Source organism: Hyla sarda, chromosome 5 (assembly GCF_029499605.1).
Source record: "Hyla sarda isolate aHylSar1 chromosome 5, aHylSar1.hap1, whole genome shotgun sequence".
Classification (NCBI taxonomy): Eukaryota; Metazoa; Chordata; class Amphibia; order Anura; family Hylidae; genus Hyla; species Hyla sarda.
In genome coordinates this window covers 264004671-264022661 of record NC_079193.1, presented here as the reverse complement: position 1 = coordinate 264022661, position 17991 = coordinate 264004671, and the positions used below count along the sequence as shown (strand labels likewise).

Genomic DNA, 17991 nt, shown 5'->3' with positions numbered 1-17991 from the left:
TTGATCTTTAGCTTACAGCTCTGTATAAAACATAGGATCCCAGTAACTTAACATATAGGCACGTAATAATTTAAAGCTATCACCCTTTTAGACATTCCACTTTAAATATTTTAAAGCGTACCTGTTGTTTCTAAAAATTCTTGTAAACCTGCATGATATTTTAAGTTAACCCCTAAGAGTGGTAACAAATGTGATTTTTGTTCACTCGCTGCTGTTATGGAGTCCCTGAGAACCCCCTCCATTGTGCACAGCTATTTCTCATTCTCTCCATTTAAGGCAGGGGAGTTGGGGAGCAAAAGCTGTTTGCCTTTAATACACACAGACACTTAATTTCCCTTAGTTGTGTGATCCGTCACAGCACCTTCTCCTAACTGTTATGCCATGGCATGGTGTTGGTGAAACTGTACTGGGCTAAACAGGCTGCACTGTACTGGAGAATGATTTACAGTGTACTACTATATAGGACGTGGGGGGAGAAGGGGTTCCCATGCACTGGGTTTGCAAAGTGCTGTGAGCAGAAAGGAAATCCACAGAAGCAGCACAGCAAGATTGAGGTTACACTAAGCACAGAACTGCTGCTGAGATAAAAAGGACGCCTTGATTTACCTTTTGGGGAAGTATGGATCCTCTGGAGGACAGAGATAGGCTAATAGATTCCATGCACACAATCCAGCCCTGCTCTGTCTCCTATACATAGCAGTAGCTAAGATTTGCCCTGACAGCTGTTTTTCCCCAGTTACCACTTGGACATATACTTTCCGATTATATATCTCAGGAGGGAACTGACTTTACTGTTCCGTTAAACGGTGTACTGTTGTCACGATGCCGGCTGGCAGGTAGTGGACCCTCTGTGCCAGAGAGGGATTGGCGTGGACCGTGCTAGTGGACCGGTTCTAAGCCACTACTGGTTTTCACCAGAGCCCGCCGCAAAGCGGGATGGTCTTGCTGCGGCGGTAGTGACCAGGTCGTATCCACTAGCAACGGCTCACCTCTCTGGCTGCTGAAGATAGGCGCGGTACAAGGGAGTAGGCAGAAGCAAGGTCGGACGTAGCAGAAGGTCGGGGCAGGCAGCAAGGATCGTAGTCAGGGGCAACGGCAGAAGGTCTGGAAACACAGGCAAGGAACACACAAGGAACGCTTTCACTGGCACTAAGGCAACAAGATCCGGCAAGGGAGTGCAAGGGAAGTGAGGTAATATAGGGAAGTGCACAGGTGAAAACCCTAATTGGAACCACTGCGCCAATCAGCGGCGCAGTGGCCCTTTAAATCGCAGAGACCCGGCGCGCGCGCGCCCTAGGGAGCGGGGCCGCGCGCGCCGGGACAGAACAGACGGGGAGCGAGTCAGGTAGGGGAGCCGGGGTGCGCATCGCGAGCGGGCGCTACCCGCATCGCGAATCGCATCCCGGCTGGCAGCGGGATCGCAGCGCCCCGGGTCAGAGGACGTGACCGGAGCGCTGCAGCGGAGGGAGTGAAGCGAGCGCTCCGGGGAGGAGCGGGGACCCGGAGCGCTCGGCGTAACAGTACCCCCCCCCTTGGGTCTCCCCCTCTTCTTGGAGCCTGAGAACCTGAGGAGCAGACTTTTGTCAAGGATGTTGTCCTCAGGTTCCCAGGATCTCTCTTCAGGACCACAACCCTCCCAGTCTACTAAAAAAAAATTTTTCCCTCTGACCTTTTTGGCAGCCAAAATTTCCTTGACCGAGAAGACGTCCGAGGAGCCGGAAACAGGAGTGGGAGGAACAGATTTGGGAGAAAAACGGTTGAGGATGAGTGGTTTGAGAAGAGAGACGTGAAAGGCATTAGGGATGCGAAGAGAAGGAGGAAGAAGAAGTTTATAAGAGACAGGATTAATTTGACACAAAATTTTGAAAGGACCAAGATAGCGTGGTCCCAACTTGTAGCTAGGGACACGGAAGCGGACATATTTAGCGGAGAGCCATACCTTGTCTCCAGGGGAAAAAACGGGGGGAGCTCTTCTTTTCTTATCCGCGAACCTCTTCATGCGTGAAGAAGCCTGTAAGAGAGAATTTTGGGTCTCTCTCCATATAATGGAAAGGTCACGAGAAATTTCATCCACAGCGGGCAGACCAGAGGGCAAGGGGGTAGGGAGGGGGGGAAGAGGGTGACGGCCGTACACCACGAAAAATGGGGATTTGGAGGAAGATTCAGAGACCCTGAAGTTATACGAGAATTCGGCCCATGGAAGGAGATCTTCTGCTTGAGGAGGCCAGGACTTGGGATCAGCATTTTTTTTGGTTAAAGCCACGATAGGAGCCACAATGGTAGAAAAATGTGGAATAAATTGCCTGTAATAATTGGCGAACCCCAAAAAGCGTTGGATAGCACGGAGTCCGGAGGGGCGTGGCCAATCTAAGACGGCAGAGAGTTTGTCTGGATCCATCTGTAGTCCCTGGCCAGAGACCAAATATCCTAGAAAAGGAAGAGATTGGCATTCAAACAGACATTTCTCAATTTTGGCATAGAGTTGGTTGTCACGAAGTCTCTGAAGAACCATACGGACATGCTGGCGGTGTTCTTCTAGATTGGCAGAAAAAATTAGGATATCGTCCAGATATACAACAACACAGGAGTATAACAGATCACGAAAAATTTCATTGACAAAGTCTTGGAAGACGGCAGGGGCATTGCACAGTCCAAAGGGCATGACCAGATACTCAAAGTGTCCATCTCTGGTGTTAAATGCCGTTTTCCACTCGTCCCCCTCTCTGATGCGGATGAGGTTATAGGCGCCTCTTAAGTCCAATTTAGTGAAGATGTGGGCACCTTGGAGGCGATCAAAGAGTTCAGAGATGAGGGGTAAGGGGTAGCGGTTCTTAACCGTGATTTTATTAAGACCGCGGTAGTCAATGCAAGGACGTAGGGAGCCATCTTTTTTGGACACAAAGAAAAATCCGGCTCCGGCAGGAGAGGAGGATTTACGGATAAAGCCCTTTTTTAGATTCTCCTGGACGTATTCGGACATGGCAAGAGTCTCTGGGGCAGAGAGAGGATAAATTCTGCCCCGGGGTGGAGTAGTACCCGGGAGGAGGTCGATAGGGCAATCATAAGGCCTGTGAGGAGGTAGAGTCTCAGCTTGTTTTTTGCAGAAAACATCCGCGAAGTCCATATAGGCCTTAGGGAGACCGGTTACTGGAGGAACCACAGAGTTACGGCAAGGGTTACTGGGAACCGGTTTTAGACAGTTCTTGGAACAAGAGGACCCCCAACTCTTGATCTCCCCAGTGGACCAATCCAGGGTTGGGGAATGAAGTTGAAGCCAGGGAAGTCCAAGGAGAATCTCCGAGGTGCAATTGGGGAGGACCAAAAGTTCAATCCTCTCATGATGAGATCCGATGCTCATAAGAAGGGGCTCCGTGCGGAAACGTATGGTACAGTCCAATCTTTCATTATTTACACAATTGATGTAGAGGGGTCTGGCGAGACTGGTCACCGGGATGTTGAACCTGTTGACGAGAGAGGCCAAAATAAAATTTCCTGCAGATCCAGAGTCCAAGAAGGCCACTGTAGAGAAGGAGAAGGCAGAGGCAGACATCCGCACAGGCACAGTAAGACGTGGAGAAGCAGAGTAGACATCAAGGACTGTCTCACCTTTGTGCGGAGTCAGCGTACGTCTTTCCAGGCGGGGAGGACGGATAGGACAATCCCTCAGGAAGTGTTCGGTACTAGCACAGTACAGGCAGAGGTTCTCCATACGGCGTCGTGTCCTCTCTTGAGGTGTCAGGCGAGACCGGTCGACCTGCATAGCCTCCACGGCGGGAGGCACAGGAACAGATTGCAGGGGACCAGAGGAGAGAGGAGCCGAGGAGACGAAACGCCTCGTGCGAACAGAGTCCATATCTTGGCGGAGTTCCTGACGCCTTTCAGAAAAACGCATGTCAATGCGAGTGGCTAGGTGAATAAGTTCATGTAGATTAGCAGGAATTTCTCGTGCGGCCAGAACATCTTTAATGTTGCTGGATAGGCCTTTTTTGAAGGTCGCGCAGAGGGCCTCATTATTCCAGGACAATTCTGAAGCAAGTGTACGGAATTGTACGGCATACTCGCCAACGGAAGAATTACCCTGGACCAGGTTCAACAGGGCAGTCTCAGCAGAAGAGGCTCGGGCAGGTTCCTCAAAGACACTTCGGATTTCCGAGAAGAAGGAGTGTACAGAGGCAGTGACGGGGTCATTGCGGTCCCAGAGCGGTGTGGCCCATGACAGGGCTTTTCCGGACAGAAGACTGACTACGAAAGCCACCTTAGACCTTTCAGTGGGAAACAGGTCCGACATCATCTCCAGATGCAGGGAACATTGGGAAAGAAAGCCACGGCAAAACTTAGAGTCCCCATCAAATTTATCCGGCAAGGATAAGCGTATCCCAGGAGCGGCCACTCGCTGCGGAGGAGGTGCAGGAGCTGGCGGAGGAGATGACTGCTGAAGCTGTGGTAGCAACTGTTGTAGCATAACGGTCAGTTGAGACAGCTGTTGGCCTTGTTGCGCTATCTGTTGTGACTGCTGGGCGACCACCGTGGTGAGGTCAGCGACAACTGGCAGAGGAACTTCAGCGGGATCCATGGCCGGATCTACTGTCACGATGCCGGCTGGCAGGTAGTGGACCCTCTGTGCCAGAGAGGGATTGGCGTGGACCGTGCTAGTGGACCGGTTCTAAGCCACTACTGGTTTTCACCAGAGCCCGCCGCAAAGCGGGATGGTCTTGCTGCGGCGGTAGTGACCAGGTCGTATCCACTAGCAACGGCTCACCTCTCTGGCTGCTGAAGATAGGCGCGGTACAAGGGAGTAGGCAGAAGCAAGGTCGGACGTAGCAGAAGGTCGGGGCAGGCAGCAAGGATCGTAGTCAGGGGCAACGGCAGAAGGTCTGGAAACACAGGCAAGGAACACACAAGGAACGCTTTCACTGGCACTAAGGCAACAAGATCCGGCAAGGGAGTGCAAGGGAAGTGAGGTAATATAGGGAAGTGCACAGGTGAAAACCCTAATTGGAACCACTGCGCCAATCAGCGGCGCAGTGGCCCTTTAAATCGCAGAGACCCGGCGCGCGCGCGCCCTAGGGAGCGGGGCCGCGCGCGCCGGGACAGAACAGACGGGGAGCGAGTCAGGTAGGGGAGCCGGGGTGCGCATCGCGAGCGGGCGCTACCCGCATCGCGAATCGCATCCCGGCTGGCAGCGGGATCGCAGCGCCCCGGGTCAGAGGACGTGACCGGAGCGCTGCAGCGGAGGGAGTGAAGCGAGCGCTCCGGGGAGGAGCGGGGACCCGGAGCGCTCGGCGTAACAACTGTGATGAGACAATGATAACACTGTGGGGAGGGAGTGTATGTAATACATATAACAGGATGAGAATTCCCAATGGGATCTAATTTACAATTTTCCTGAGGGGTCATCATGAAAAGGTCAGAGCAGCATGGAAAAAAATCAGGATTGCAAATAAAGACAGGAAAAATGCATCTTTTGTAAGTCCAGCTCCTCTATAACATATTCAAAGGTAACATTTGGATCTGAACCTCCATTCTACAGTATGTCACTAGACAATTTAAATGTTCAGCTGACAAATTTTTACTTCTCATGTAAAATTTTGGAAGAAATCTTTCTAACAGATTCTTATTTTTTCTTTGTCAAGGAGCCAGCGCTACAACTGTCCAGTTATCGTTCTCCGCCGGACTGACTGAAAAACCCAGCTCTTTAGATGTCGGCTTCATTCTCTTTAATAATGTTCTAGTTAATGATGGCGGGCACTATAACCCTGAGACAGGTAACATCCTGGAATGTGTAAAATTTTAGCACCTTAAATACAACCCTTTAAACACGTTTATATGCAGAAATTCTGAGAAGAAATTTTTGGACAATGTTTTTCTGCACATACCATGGCCGACATTTATCATTGCCTTTAGACTGTTTCTTGTGTTTAGAAAAGGCGCAAAAAAGGCGCTAGCAGGGTTTATTTGCGCCTTTTATCCACCTTTCGGTTTACACATTTCTGCTGATTTTGAGTTGCAATCCACTGATTTTGCAATACACATGATATGGAAGGGATTTATGAACTGCGGCTTTTTGTAAAAAGGCGCAAAAAAGGCGCAAAGCCACTGAAAAGTCTCTAAAACTACACCAGCCCAGACTTAGCTTAGCTTTTTGGTGTATGTGAAGAGAGAAATTTCAGAAAATGTGACCTGCACAAAATTTATCAAATCAAATTTGGTGCTCCTACACATTACCGGCACACACAAAAAAAGGTGTAAAAAAAATGCTTCACTTACACCTACAATGATAAATGCCGGCCCATATCTCCAAGACAATAGTCATCCCTATTATCACGTGAGCACATAGGTCTAGGAAACAACATGGGCAGTTTGCAGACTTAGGGTATAGTCACACAAGACAGATATTCAGAAGAAATGTCAAATCGGTTCCATAAATCTGATTGGGGTTCTTCCTGTAGCACATCCATGAATTAGGATAAAGGGAGCAATTACAGAAGTTTCTGCAACAGATTTGTCACATGTTAATAGTAGTCTGTGTTGAGCTTTGCATTGTCTTATACTTTAAACTCTTGTACTTATGTGTGATAGGGTACCTTTTGTACTTTATTTCCATTGTAGTGGTAATATACTTTTTCATTTGCAGATATAACTGGATAAATGCCATTGATATAGTTAGATTAAGAGTCCCTCGCAGCCTTGTGATGCTGATCTCAGCATCTGTGCTGCTTGTTATTCTGCTGTTCTACTGTGACTGATAACCATATTCTGGCCAGGTAGTCAATGTCTAACCAAACCTACACCATCATAATATATGACTGTGAGACCAGGGATGTTATGGAACAAGAGATGGTCAGCTCTCTGGACCCCCAACACGGCTGTATACTCCAAGGAACAACAACGAATCAGCAAAGGTAGCCAGTGGTAACGATGAACATACTTTTATTCGGATCCCATATAACCGCATGCAAGCGGGATAACAGCCATCAAACAACTCACAAACAGGCGTGGATGCATTTCGGGTATACACCCTTCGTCTTAGCACAAGACGAAGGGTGTATACCCGAAACGCATCCACGCCTGTTTGTGAGTTGTTTGATGGCTGTTATCCCGCTTGCATGCGGTTTTATGGGATCCGAATAAAAGTATGTTCATCGCTACCACTGGCTACCTTTGCTGATTCGTTGTTATGGAACATTAGACTTCTGTAGATAGGACATAAATCCTGGGATTTATTCTGAATTCATACAGTATTTGTAGTCAGGCAGGAATTCTTGCCCTGGTATGGGGCATTTGGCATCAGCCTTTTGGGTGTTTTTTTTTTTGTGTGCCTTCCTCTGGATCAACACAGTAGGATTGTAGTTTGGACTTTAGGACGGCCCTTGTCTTTTTCACTGTCATATCACTGTAGGGGAAATATGTGACCACCTTCAGCTTCTCATGATATAGGTTTGTTAAAACTACAGACTAAAACATGCACAAAAAACATGCCCATACTTTGAAAGAAGACATGCTGTTGCCATGCTCACGCAGAACAAGATTTTGTTGCTTCACGTTGATAAATGTTTACCCTACAAAAAAGTTAAAAACAGCTACCCTATATAGTTATGCACAAAAGCATTTTAAGTAATTTTTTTTATTCCAAATATCATACGATGTACACACAGATAAAAAAATAAATATATATATATATATATATATATATATAAACAATAATGAGGAAGAGGCAAGAGGAGCCACATGACCCAGCAGGCAATGGGGATAATAGGAGTAGTAGTAATACAAGCAAGAGCTAGATTAATAAGGTGCATATTTCAATATGTTCATACAAATAAAGCTTCACCTATAATTTGTAGTTCTCACAGAGCTGGTGGGTGGAGCTCCCTCCTTCCCCCTCCATAGATTTTCTGAGCTGATTTTCAGAGAAGAAGATTTGAGCAGCAGGAAGGGTTGAGGTGTGTTTGAGAACAGGAGAAATAAGCATTTTTTTCTAATAAGATAAGTTTCTTATATTTGTTTGTACTATTGATCTATGCAAAGTTTGTTCCAATGACAGTGCCTATATAAAATATACCGTGTAGGTGCAAGTAAAGAGGTCACAAGCCAGACTACAAGTTAGAAGCGTAGAGTGCACACAGATATTTTTTACATATTTTACAATACCAAATTCCCGTAGTCACTGAACACCTATTTCCAGTACCCTTTGGGGTATTTTTTTTAAAATCTTGATGTTGCATATCTAAGCCTAATAAACCACGCCTACATCGCTTTACCGTTACATTTTGAAAGGCAAAAATCAAAGTCTCTTTCCAGGCAAGGGGGCAGGATTTTAACTGAAATCTGGTGCAAGACACTGGTGACCATTTTTAGGTAGTCCCTTACACTAGATGTATATCAATGGATGGAGGCATTCTGCAAATGATATAGCAAAGTAGATACAGTGATCGGCACTGACTTGACAGTACTAGGCTCTGTATTGCCACAAACGCCAGACTTCACGTGGAGGCAAGGAAACACAGGTATATGCACTATACAGTGGTGCTCATTCTCTGTAGCATAGAGTACAATCCAGTTGCGAGAAAGAGTAATAGAAGGCAATGACGGTTCAGAGGACATGCAAGTATCTTTATTTGGGGTGCATGAAATCTCCAGCAGGGGGACGCCGGGCCAGGATTAAACAGGTATCATGGTTATAGCCATTACGCGCCTGACATCCAGCGCTTCATCAGACCACGCCTACCTTGGAGCGAGTGGCCAGGTAAATACCATCTGACCTGCGACTCTTCAAGGTGTAGGCGTTAATATCCTCTGTGTAAAACAGTTATATTAAAGGAGATCTGTAGTGCTCTGAACTTAATCCCCTATCCGAAGGATAGGGGATAAGTTTTAGATTGCGGGGGGTCCGAGTGCTGGGGCCCCCCGCGATCTCCTGCACGGGGCCGCGACAATGTACAGGAATTGGGGCGTTCCGTCCCCGCATGACGCGGCAGTCGGCACGCCCCTCCACTCTATGGGATTCATGAAGGTGCGTGACGACTGCGGTGTCATGTGGGGACGGAACACCCCAATTTCTGTACATTGTCGTGGCCCTGTACAGGAGATCGCGGGGGGCCCCATCGCTTGGACCCCCCGCAATCTAAAACTTATCCCCTGTCCTTTGGATAGGGGATAAGGTTCAGAGCACTAAAGATCTCCTTTAACCCCTTAAGGACGCAGGACGTAAATGTACGTCCTGGTGAGGTGGTACTTAACGCACCAGGACGTACATTTACGTCCTAAGCATAACCGCGGGCATCGGAGCGATGCCCGTGTCATGCGCGGCTGATCCCGGCTGCTGATCGCAGCCAGGGACCCGCCGGCAATGGCCGACGCCCGCGATCTCGCGGGCGTCCACCATTAACCCCTCAGGTGCCGGGATCAATACAGATCCCGGCATCTGCGGCAGTTCGCGATTTAAATGAACGATCGGATCGCCCGCAGCGCTGCTGCGGGGATCCGATCATTCATAACGCCGCACAGAGGTCCCCTCACCTTCCTCCGTGCGGCTCCCGGCGTCTCCTGCTCTGGTCTGTGATCGAGCAGACCAGAGCAGAAGATGACCGATAATACTGATCTGTTCTATGTCCTATACATAGAACAGATCAGTATTAGCAATCATGGTATTGCTATGAATAGTCCCCTATGGGGACTATTCAAGTGTAAAAAAAAATGTAAAAAAATTTAAAAGTAAAAGTAAAAAAAAAGTGAAAAATCCCCTCCCCCAATAAAAAAGTAAAACGTTAGTTTTTTCCTATTTTACCCCCAAAAAGCGTAAAAAACATTTCTTATAGACATATTTGGTATCGCCGCGTGCGTAAATGTCCAAACTATTAAAATAAAATGTTAATGATCCCGTACGGTGAACGGCGTGAACGAAAAAAAAAAAAAGTCAAAAATTCCTACTTTTTTAATACATTTTATTCAAAAAAAAATTATAAAAAATATATTAAAAGTTTTTTATATGCAAATGTGGTATAAAAAAAAAGTACAGATCATGGCGCAAAAAATGAGCCCCCATACCGCCACTTATACGGAAAAATAAAAAAGTTAGAGGTCATCAAAATAAAGGGATTATAAACGTACTAATTTGGTTAAAAAGTTTGTGATTTTTTTTTAAGCGCAACAAGAATATAAAAGTATGTAATAATGGGTATCATTTTAATCGTATTGACCCTCAGAATAAAGAACACATGTCATTTTTACCATAAATTGTACGGTGTGAAAACAAAACCTTCCAAAATTAGCAAAATTGCGTTTTTCGTTTTAATTTCCCCACAAAAATAGTGTTTTTTGGTTGCGCCATACATTTTATGATATAATGAGTGATGTCATTACAAAGGACAACTGGTCGCGCAAAAAACAAGCCCTCATACTAGTCTGTGGATGAAAATATAAAAGAGTTATGATTTTTAGAAGGCGAGGAGGAAAAAGAGTCCTTAAGGCCAAAATGGGCTGAGTCCTTAAGGGGTTAAAAACAAGAAGATATCAATGAATACCTTTCAAACTTGTCATCACGGCAAACCGTTATCAGCATAGTTAAATGAACACCTAAGCAAATATGGGCGAGACATGTGGAACGTCGTATTTCTCAGGAAAAAACGCTCAGGTCTAAGCGGTCGTTCAGATTCAATCCTTCCTGCACGTTAGTCCTGAGGATCCATCTGGCTTCACACCTATTATATTATAGGCTTATTAATGAAATACACAATGGATCCACCTCTGATTTAGCCTTTTTTGGAATAGAGAAAATCAACTCTGCAGGTGGGGACAAGTGCAAAACTTTGCTGCAATGTGAAGCCAGATGGATCCTCAGGACTAACACGCAGGGAGGATTGGGTCTTATTGACCGCTTAGATCTGAGCATTTTTTCCTGAGAAATACGACGTTCCACATGTCTCGCCCATTTTTGCTTAGGTGTACTTTTAACTATGCTGAAAACGGTTTGCCGCAATGACAAGTTTGATAGGTGTTCATTGATATCTTCTAGTTTTAATATAACTATTTTACACAGAGGATGTTAACGCCTAGACCTTGAAGCGTTACAGGTCAGATGGTATTTACCTGGCCACTCGCTCCAAGGTAGGCGTGGTCTGATGAAGCGCCGGAGGTCAAGCGCGTCATGGCCATAACCATGATACCTGTTTAATCCTGGCCCGGCGTAACGCTGCTGGAGACTTTATGCACCCCGAATAAAGATACTTTCATGTCATCTGAACTGTCAGTGCCATCTATTTTTCTTTCTTGATTCTGCAAATGATATTTTGTATAATAGAGAAATTAGAGCTTCTTGTTGACATTCTGCTCTGTTTGTAATCTAATTCAGAAGACAGGATGTCTTGACACTTTTTAATAATGTTTGTGTTTGTATTTTACATATTCATTTTACAATAAGCATTCTAGCTTCTCTGTTGAGTTTCACTAGCCAAACTTTTACTGATATATGACACTTTATGTGAGCAAATAATATGTTAAAGACATAAGGTTGCAATCTCTGTCCAAAATCCTGCAGCTTTAATAGTTGAGGTAATCCATTTTACTAGGTTAAGGTCTTGTTAAAATTGCAAGCTTTCCATCTAGCATCCTCCTTCATGAGACCAAAATAGGGTCACATTTCTGAATAGTAGCAAAAGAACATATGGCGGCTTGTATGGATCACATTAAGCCACAGCTCCAGCCACTTGTCTCTAATGACAACAACATGCACCAAGGCAGTGGATGGGGTCATAAGTTACATTGACCATAAATCACCCTACAGTTCACTTTTTGTAGATTTGCGCGCATTCATGTCTGCCAGTGTCCCACGCCAAGTATTATTTCTATATAAACAGACAGTCTTGCAGAACTATTCAAAGTATAAGTGACATATCATGCTTGACCAGGATGATGAGTTGTAGCATTGTGGAGATGATGTATAAATGCCTCTAACCGGTCAGTTGCATTACTTCTGAGGCCCATAAATAGGAGTTTCCTGTGGAGTCACTTAGCATAAGTCATTATTACTTCATCTATGTGAAGTGGGAGTTTACCATGCTGGAACACTTAGCAAGACGGCTGAGCATGAGTCACAGATTATTCATTCCGCTGCCTGCCTTCTGACTGTACACCGTATCTATTGCCTCTTACCTTATTATACAAAGTAGATGTGTGTGACTTTTCATCAAGACGCAATGTAAAACATCGGTATGACTTGTTGGCTAAAACACACTAGGAAAAAATGCTTACTGACATTAGAGGCTCCTGAAAATCTTTGTCCTATTTCAGATTTATTTTATTTTTATGATCACTACCAGCAAAGGGTTCTGTATTTTGAGATGAAGCAATGAAGGACATGGATTTTATGTGAAATATTTAAGTTCTTTACCTTTGGCATTCTGCAACAAATAGTATACCAGCTGGTGTCTGGTAGAGCCAATAGTCTGCCTAGTATTAATACATTTGGTGCTGTAGAATACAGTGTAAATTTATTTTATTCTTTAAATTTAAAGCAAAACGGTCACCAAGAATATGTTTGTGAAGATGCACACATTAGGGCTTTACAAGCATATTCTAGGCATAGCTTTCGTGGCACCCTAGGTTAATTTATACTTACACAATAAAGCTTTATAATCCCCTTGGGAGTCATACGGGACAGTTGGGAAGGCAGAGCCTGGGGTCCGCCCTGCTCCGGGCATCATCCCTCTGCCTAGCTTGTCTTTTTTTTTATTTTTGTACCCAAACAGTGAATAGGCAAAAGGAAACTTTGCTTGGCATGTCTTACTGAAAGGCAAGGCAGCAGTACCACCTCCAATCACTTGCATGTGAGCATGGACAGTCAGACAGCGTCTCCGATTCTTAACAAGTAGAAATCCAGAAAAAACTAATCCAGCTCTCACAGTACAGTAAAATGAAACTTCTATTATGCTATGAATAACAGTTGGATTGTTTTTTTCTGCATCCGCACGGTTTCTACTTGCTGCCCAACCTAAATCATAAGCTACCAGTACCGGGTGCTGCATGAACCAGTACCCCACTACCACAATCAATGATCAAACCAAAATCATGGAGTTAGTTGTACCAAAACATAAATTTAAAAATAACTTTTAATCAGATCCTATTAAAAAGTACATAATAAATCTAACCAATTGTGCTAATAGTGCATAAATCAAAAAGAGGAACACAAGAAGTAACTCTGTGCTATAGCACCTGAGTAGTAAGCAATGTAAATAGGGATAAGGTAAACTGAAAACAGTGGTTATTGAGGGAGAATCAGATTATGTAACTGATGCCCCTGTGGGGTCATACTATCGATGAACCGTGTCATATACACCCTTACCACACTTGCCCTATAGTTAGAATTATCCTTAGCTATGTGATAGCTAGAAAGGGCAACCCTCGTATCTCAGGAACCTTTATTCCTACTCTGCACTATCCCTCAAATGTAAAGGGACAAGTGAAAAAAAATAGTTAACACATTTAAAAAGGTGCTATACAAAAAAAAACTGTGTGTTCTACAGAACATCAGATACATGGCATGGACAATATTTTACAGAACAGTGTCTCCGATGCCGTGTTTCATCACCATAGTGGATTATCAAGAAGACCTCCGTACTGATGTTAACATGTCAATAAGTAGTCTGGCATTGTTAACATCAGAGACCTAAAATCGTTTTACAGTATTCCAGTCTTAAACCCTAGAGTAAACCATAGTATGCCTAAGAAGGGACTTTGCCACCCAGTACCTCTGACTAAGGCTAGATCACGAGTTTTAGAATATCCTTATTGAATACAGTTGTAGGTTTCCAGCTTTGTTTGTATTCTTTAACTGAAAATTGGACGATTTTAACATTGAATTTCTTGTCTACAAGGCTGCAGAGTAACACACCTAGAAAACTCTGTTACGTTGCATTACCCTCCATAGGAGTTATGCAAAGAGCATCGTAACCCACCACGTTTTTTTGTTTTTTTTTTTCTATACGGTGGAAAGAATCCTTTTGATTTCCATAGTCATGTATGGGTCTTATGAAATAGTTTGCAGATGCATTCTCTGCTAAATCTATTTGTAACTTTGCTTTTAAACACTGATTATGTAAAGAATTCCATAGAATCTACCATGACAATTGTTGTTTTCATACAAGAAATCACATATTAAATGACTATATTCTACGGGACTTTAACTCATGAGAGCATTATGAGACGAATTATGATTTGACCGCTGGTAAACAGTTGCATTAATAATGAGCTATGCCATACAACTCGTATATTTCTTAGACTGCAGATGTAGCTCAAGCTACAGAAGATAAATCAAGAGCCTAACAAAAACTCTAGCATTGCATTTAGAGCTTTTTTTTTTCCTTACATTGGGTGCACAAAATGTCGAACGTGCACCTATGCACTTTTTGTTGTGACTTTTGTGGTTACGCATAAAGTAGCAAACAGCCTTACCTAAGCAACTTTCAGTTTTCTTTTTGCAGTGGTTGCAAATTTATGAAGTGCAAATGTCGCACATAGGCATAAAAAAAATTGCAAACTCCTCCAAAAAGTCACAAAGTTAAGCCAGGTCCAACCTGCCTTACAAAACTGCCTTTGAAGTGCATTTTTTAAAAAGTCTCACAACTGCGACTTTTTTTGTGCAAAAGAGTCTCATAGGAAAGGAGTAAACATACAAAATGGTGTTCTGAAGTTTTTATTGCTTACGTGCGCCAAATTTATCAACTCCCCTTAATAGTATGATAAATGTGTCGGACATAAGCAAAACCAAACCAAAAATAAATAACTGCAAAACTCACTTTTAAAAGACAAAAATGATAAATATCCCCCTATATGTAGCCCTGCTCAACTTTGGTGTCAATCAAGTAAACAATTTTAGAGAAAAAAAAAATAGTTTTTCCACCAGTGCACCAGGCTAAGCTTTCTGCTGGAATCTGGGAGGTGAAGACAAGTAAACGATCACGTGTGATGTGACAGCACAACTGTTAGCAGAGTCGTATTTAAGGAAATGCCAACTAGACTATACCCTAGGGCAAACCCAATGTGAAAGCTGAAATTGTGTCTGAGCTACACCAAACATTCACTAGTAAAGCTTTAGCGCAATATGTCTCTACTCGTAGCATTGTGTCCAGTCATATCATTTCCCTACTTCAAAAATTTCTACTAACCATTTCCAGATTCCATTAAATGCTAGAGAATCCATGAAGCTGAGAGAAGGTCGGTCTTTTATGTAATGTTGTATTCTTGTCCGGCTTCAAAGACTTGGGGCTTGTAAATCTTATGGAAGGGAAAGCATTTGCATTTCATTTGCACCTATGGTTACCTAATAGTAGGCTTTGAACTGACACTTGTGATCACACAAGCTTTTATTGTCCCCACTTTGAATTTACCATGGTATTTCTTTCTTCCAGGTATCTTCACAGCTCCCATCGAGGGCCGTTACATGATCTCTGCAGTCCTCACTCCAGAGCATGGCCATCACGTGGAGGCCATTTTATTGGTGTCCAATGTCTCCGTGGCACAGCTGGATTCCTCTGGCTACAGACGAGAGCTCTTGGAGCATCACAAGCCGCTCTCCAGTAGGCCGGTTTGCAGTGGAATGGGCACATTCAATCTTATTTTGAACTTGAGAGCCGGAGATGAAGTTGCCATTATCTTGACTGGAGGCACACTGGCAAACTCAGACTCTGACGAAATGTACTCCACATTTAGTGGTGCCTTATTATACCCAACCACCCCCCTCAGATAGCTTAATTCCTAATAAAGAGACATTCAGAAGAGACATTCAGGGCAAATGGATTTGAAGTGTTAATATATACTATTTGTACTAATTGTGACTGAATGTATAATATATGCTGTACCTCATGGTATGCACACTATATAAGAAATGACTTTTGCCTTTCTGCTGACTTTTCTGCTGGTATTTTTTAAAATATTCCTTAAAAATGCAACTTTGTGCACTGTTCAGACTTTTTATACATTTTTTATCATCACTGAAATGTATTTTAGACTTTTATATTGTCCTGCACTTTTTAGGTCAGGATCCTAAATGCTTTATTTAATGTTCTGCATGTACCCATTTGTCTTTATTTAAATGTGGTACTTTCAGGAATGTGTGTTCTATAAAATGTAAACTAAAAGCAAAAAAGAAACTATACATACAAAAACTAGTGCCTTATGTCACCAATGGTCATAAAGAAATGTTATGATCTGGGGTATGATAAAGGGTTTTCTATGGAATTTTCTATAAAAAGTGATTGTGTTTTATCAATTTCTAGGAATTTTCGGCTGTCTTGTTGGGAAAAAAAGTGAATGATATCTCTAGGGTTTTTATTATATTTAAATTTTTTTACATAATAAAAACATAGGCATAGCTATAGCTGCAGATCTGCAAACAACACTGGATAAAGGGAAGGCAAATACATATACAGTACTAGTCAAGCATCTGATTACTTATGAAACCTTGTTTTTCACCCAGGAGCAAGTGTCCAAGAGGCAAGGCTGCGCTGTTGAAGTGCCATAGTATCACCTGCCTCCTCGGTTCCCCACCCCTACCTCTTACCTTGATTGGCATTCAGGGCTCAGCCTTCAGCATTGAAGGGGTACCCCACTGGCCAGCATTCGGAAGTAAATGTCCTGAACGCTGTTTTCATGCTGGGGGGTCGACCACGCCCCTCGCGACAGCACAACCATGCCCCCTCAATGCAAGTCTATGGGAAGGGGCGTGATAGACTTGCATTGAGAGGGTGTGGTCGTGATGTCACGAGGGGCGTGGCCAACCCCCGCAGCGTGAAAACAGTGTTCGGAACATTTACTTTTGAACGCTGGCCAGTGGAGTACCCCTTTAAGCTTTGTTTCCAGATCTGTGAGACTGTCTCTGAACTACAGTCACACAGTAGAGGGAGGGGTGGGGGAGCGCGGTGGTGAGACATGCTGTGGCACTTCAGCAGCTTAGCTCTGCCTCCTGGACACTTCACCTGGGTAAAAAGCATGGTTTCATAAGTCCTCTTATGATATGTGTATGCTTAATATGCATTTACTATCATGTATCCAATGTGATGTGGAGCTTATATCATGAAACTGAGCTGACAGGCTTCTTTTAAAGGCCACTGTCACATAAGAAAGCATCGGAAGCATAAATGGCACATTGTAAAAGGGCTATTTAGAAAGGTATACCTCACTCAGATGAGAATATAGTAGGTTTTTACTCTGGATGTGATGCCCTGACCCCCTTGCAGCTCTACAGAACAGAGTAATTGGGGGACAGTGGGTTGCATCTGACTTATGGATTGAGGCCTAAGTATCATCCAGTTCAGCCCATTCAAGTTTTGGTATGTCTTTTAGTGTTTACACTTTATTTATGATTATGTTTGCATTTCAAGTAGATCTGTTATTAGATTAGGGAAATAGGGTTTTCATTGATCACTGAAAAAAAAAATTACCAATAAACAATTGGATACAATTCTAAAAAAAAAAAAAACGCCTGCTCACAAATAGGTATTAGGCAGACACTAAATTATCACGAAATTCTGTAGAGAAATAATTTTTTTTTTATAGTTTTTAGTTATAAAATGATAATTAATTCTATCACCAGTTTATCCAGATGGGATTCACAAAGCTGTCTTCTATATTAAGTATTTCCTTAGCTTTCACTGTTTACATTAGTTTTCATGGTCACAATTGAATGTATAGTATTTTTTTTTCTGTTGTTGACATTTAGGTGATACTTTCCTGATACCATTCAATTGCTCGTTCTGATGTTCCATAAATAAATGTTTACTGTATACAGATGTCAAACATTACTGTAGAGTCATTTTATACTGTATGTGGCTAGAGATCTGCTAATTGTTGTTTTGTTTTTAAAGTTGTGGTTTGTTATTAAATTAATTTTAACGAAAACTGAGTAGAAATATTTTGTTATATCAAATGATTATGTCCATTTTGTGAAATGTATCAATGAGATACATTTGAGTTCTACTTTCAAAATGTATTGACATC

The 17991-nt window shown here is 43.4% G+C and overlaps 1 protein-coding gene across 2 annotated transcripts in view; it reads left to right on the top strand.

Annotated features, from left to right (window-relative positions):
* The window catches only part of EMILIN2 (elastin microfibril interfacer 2), an 84089-nt gene extending 67448 nt beyond the window's left edge, over positions 1–16641 (top strand). For both annotated transcript variants that reach the window (XM_056518516.1, XM_056518518.1), the window contains 2 exons: positions 5634–5765; positions 15405–16641. In XM_056518516.1, the coding sequence (XP_056374491.1) occupies positions 5634–5765; positions 15405–15742 (470 nt within the window). In that variant the 3' untranslated portion in view covers positions 15743–16641. The remainder of the gene's footprint in view (positions 1–5633; positions 5766–15404) is intronic.
* Positions 16642–17991: the final 1350 nt, after the last annotated feature.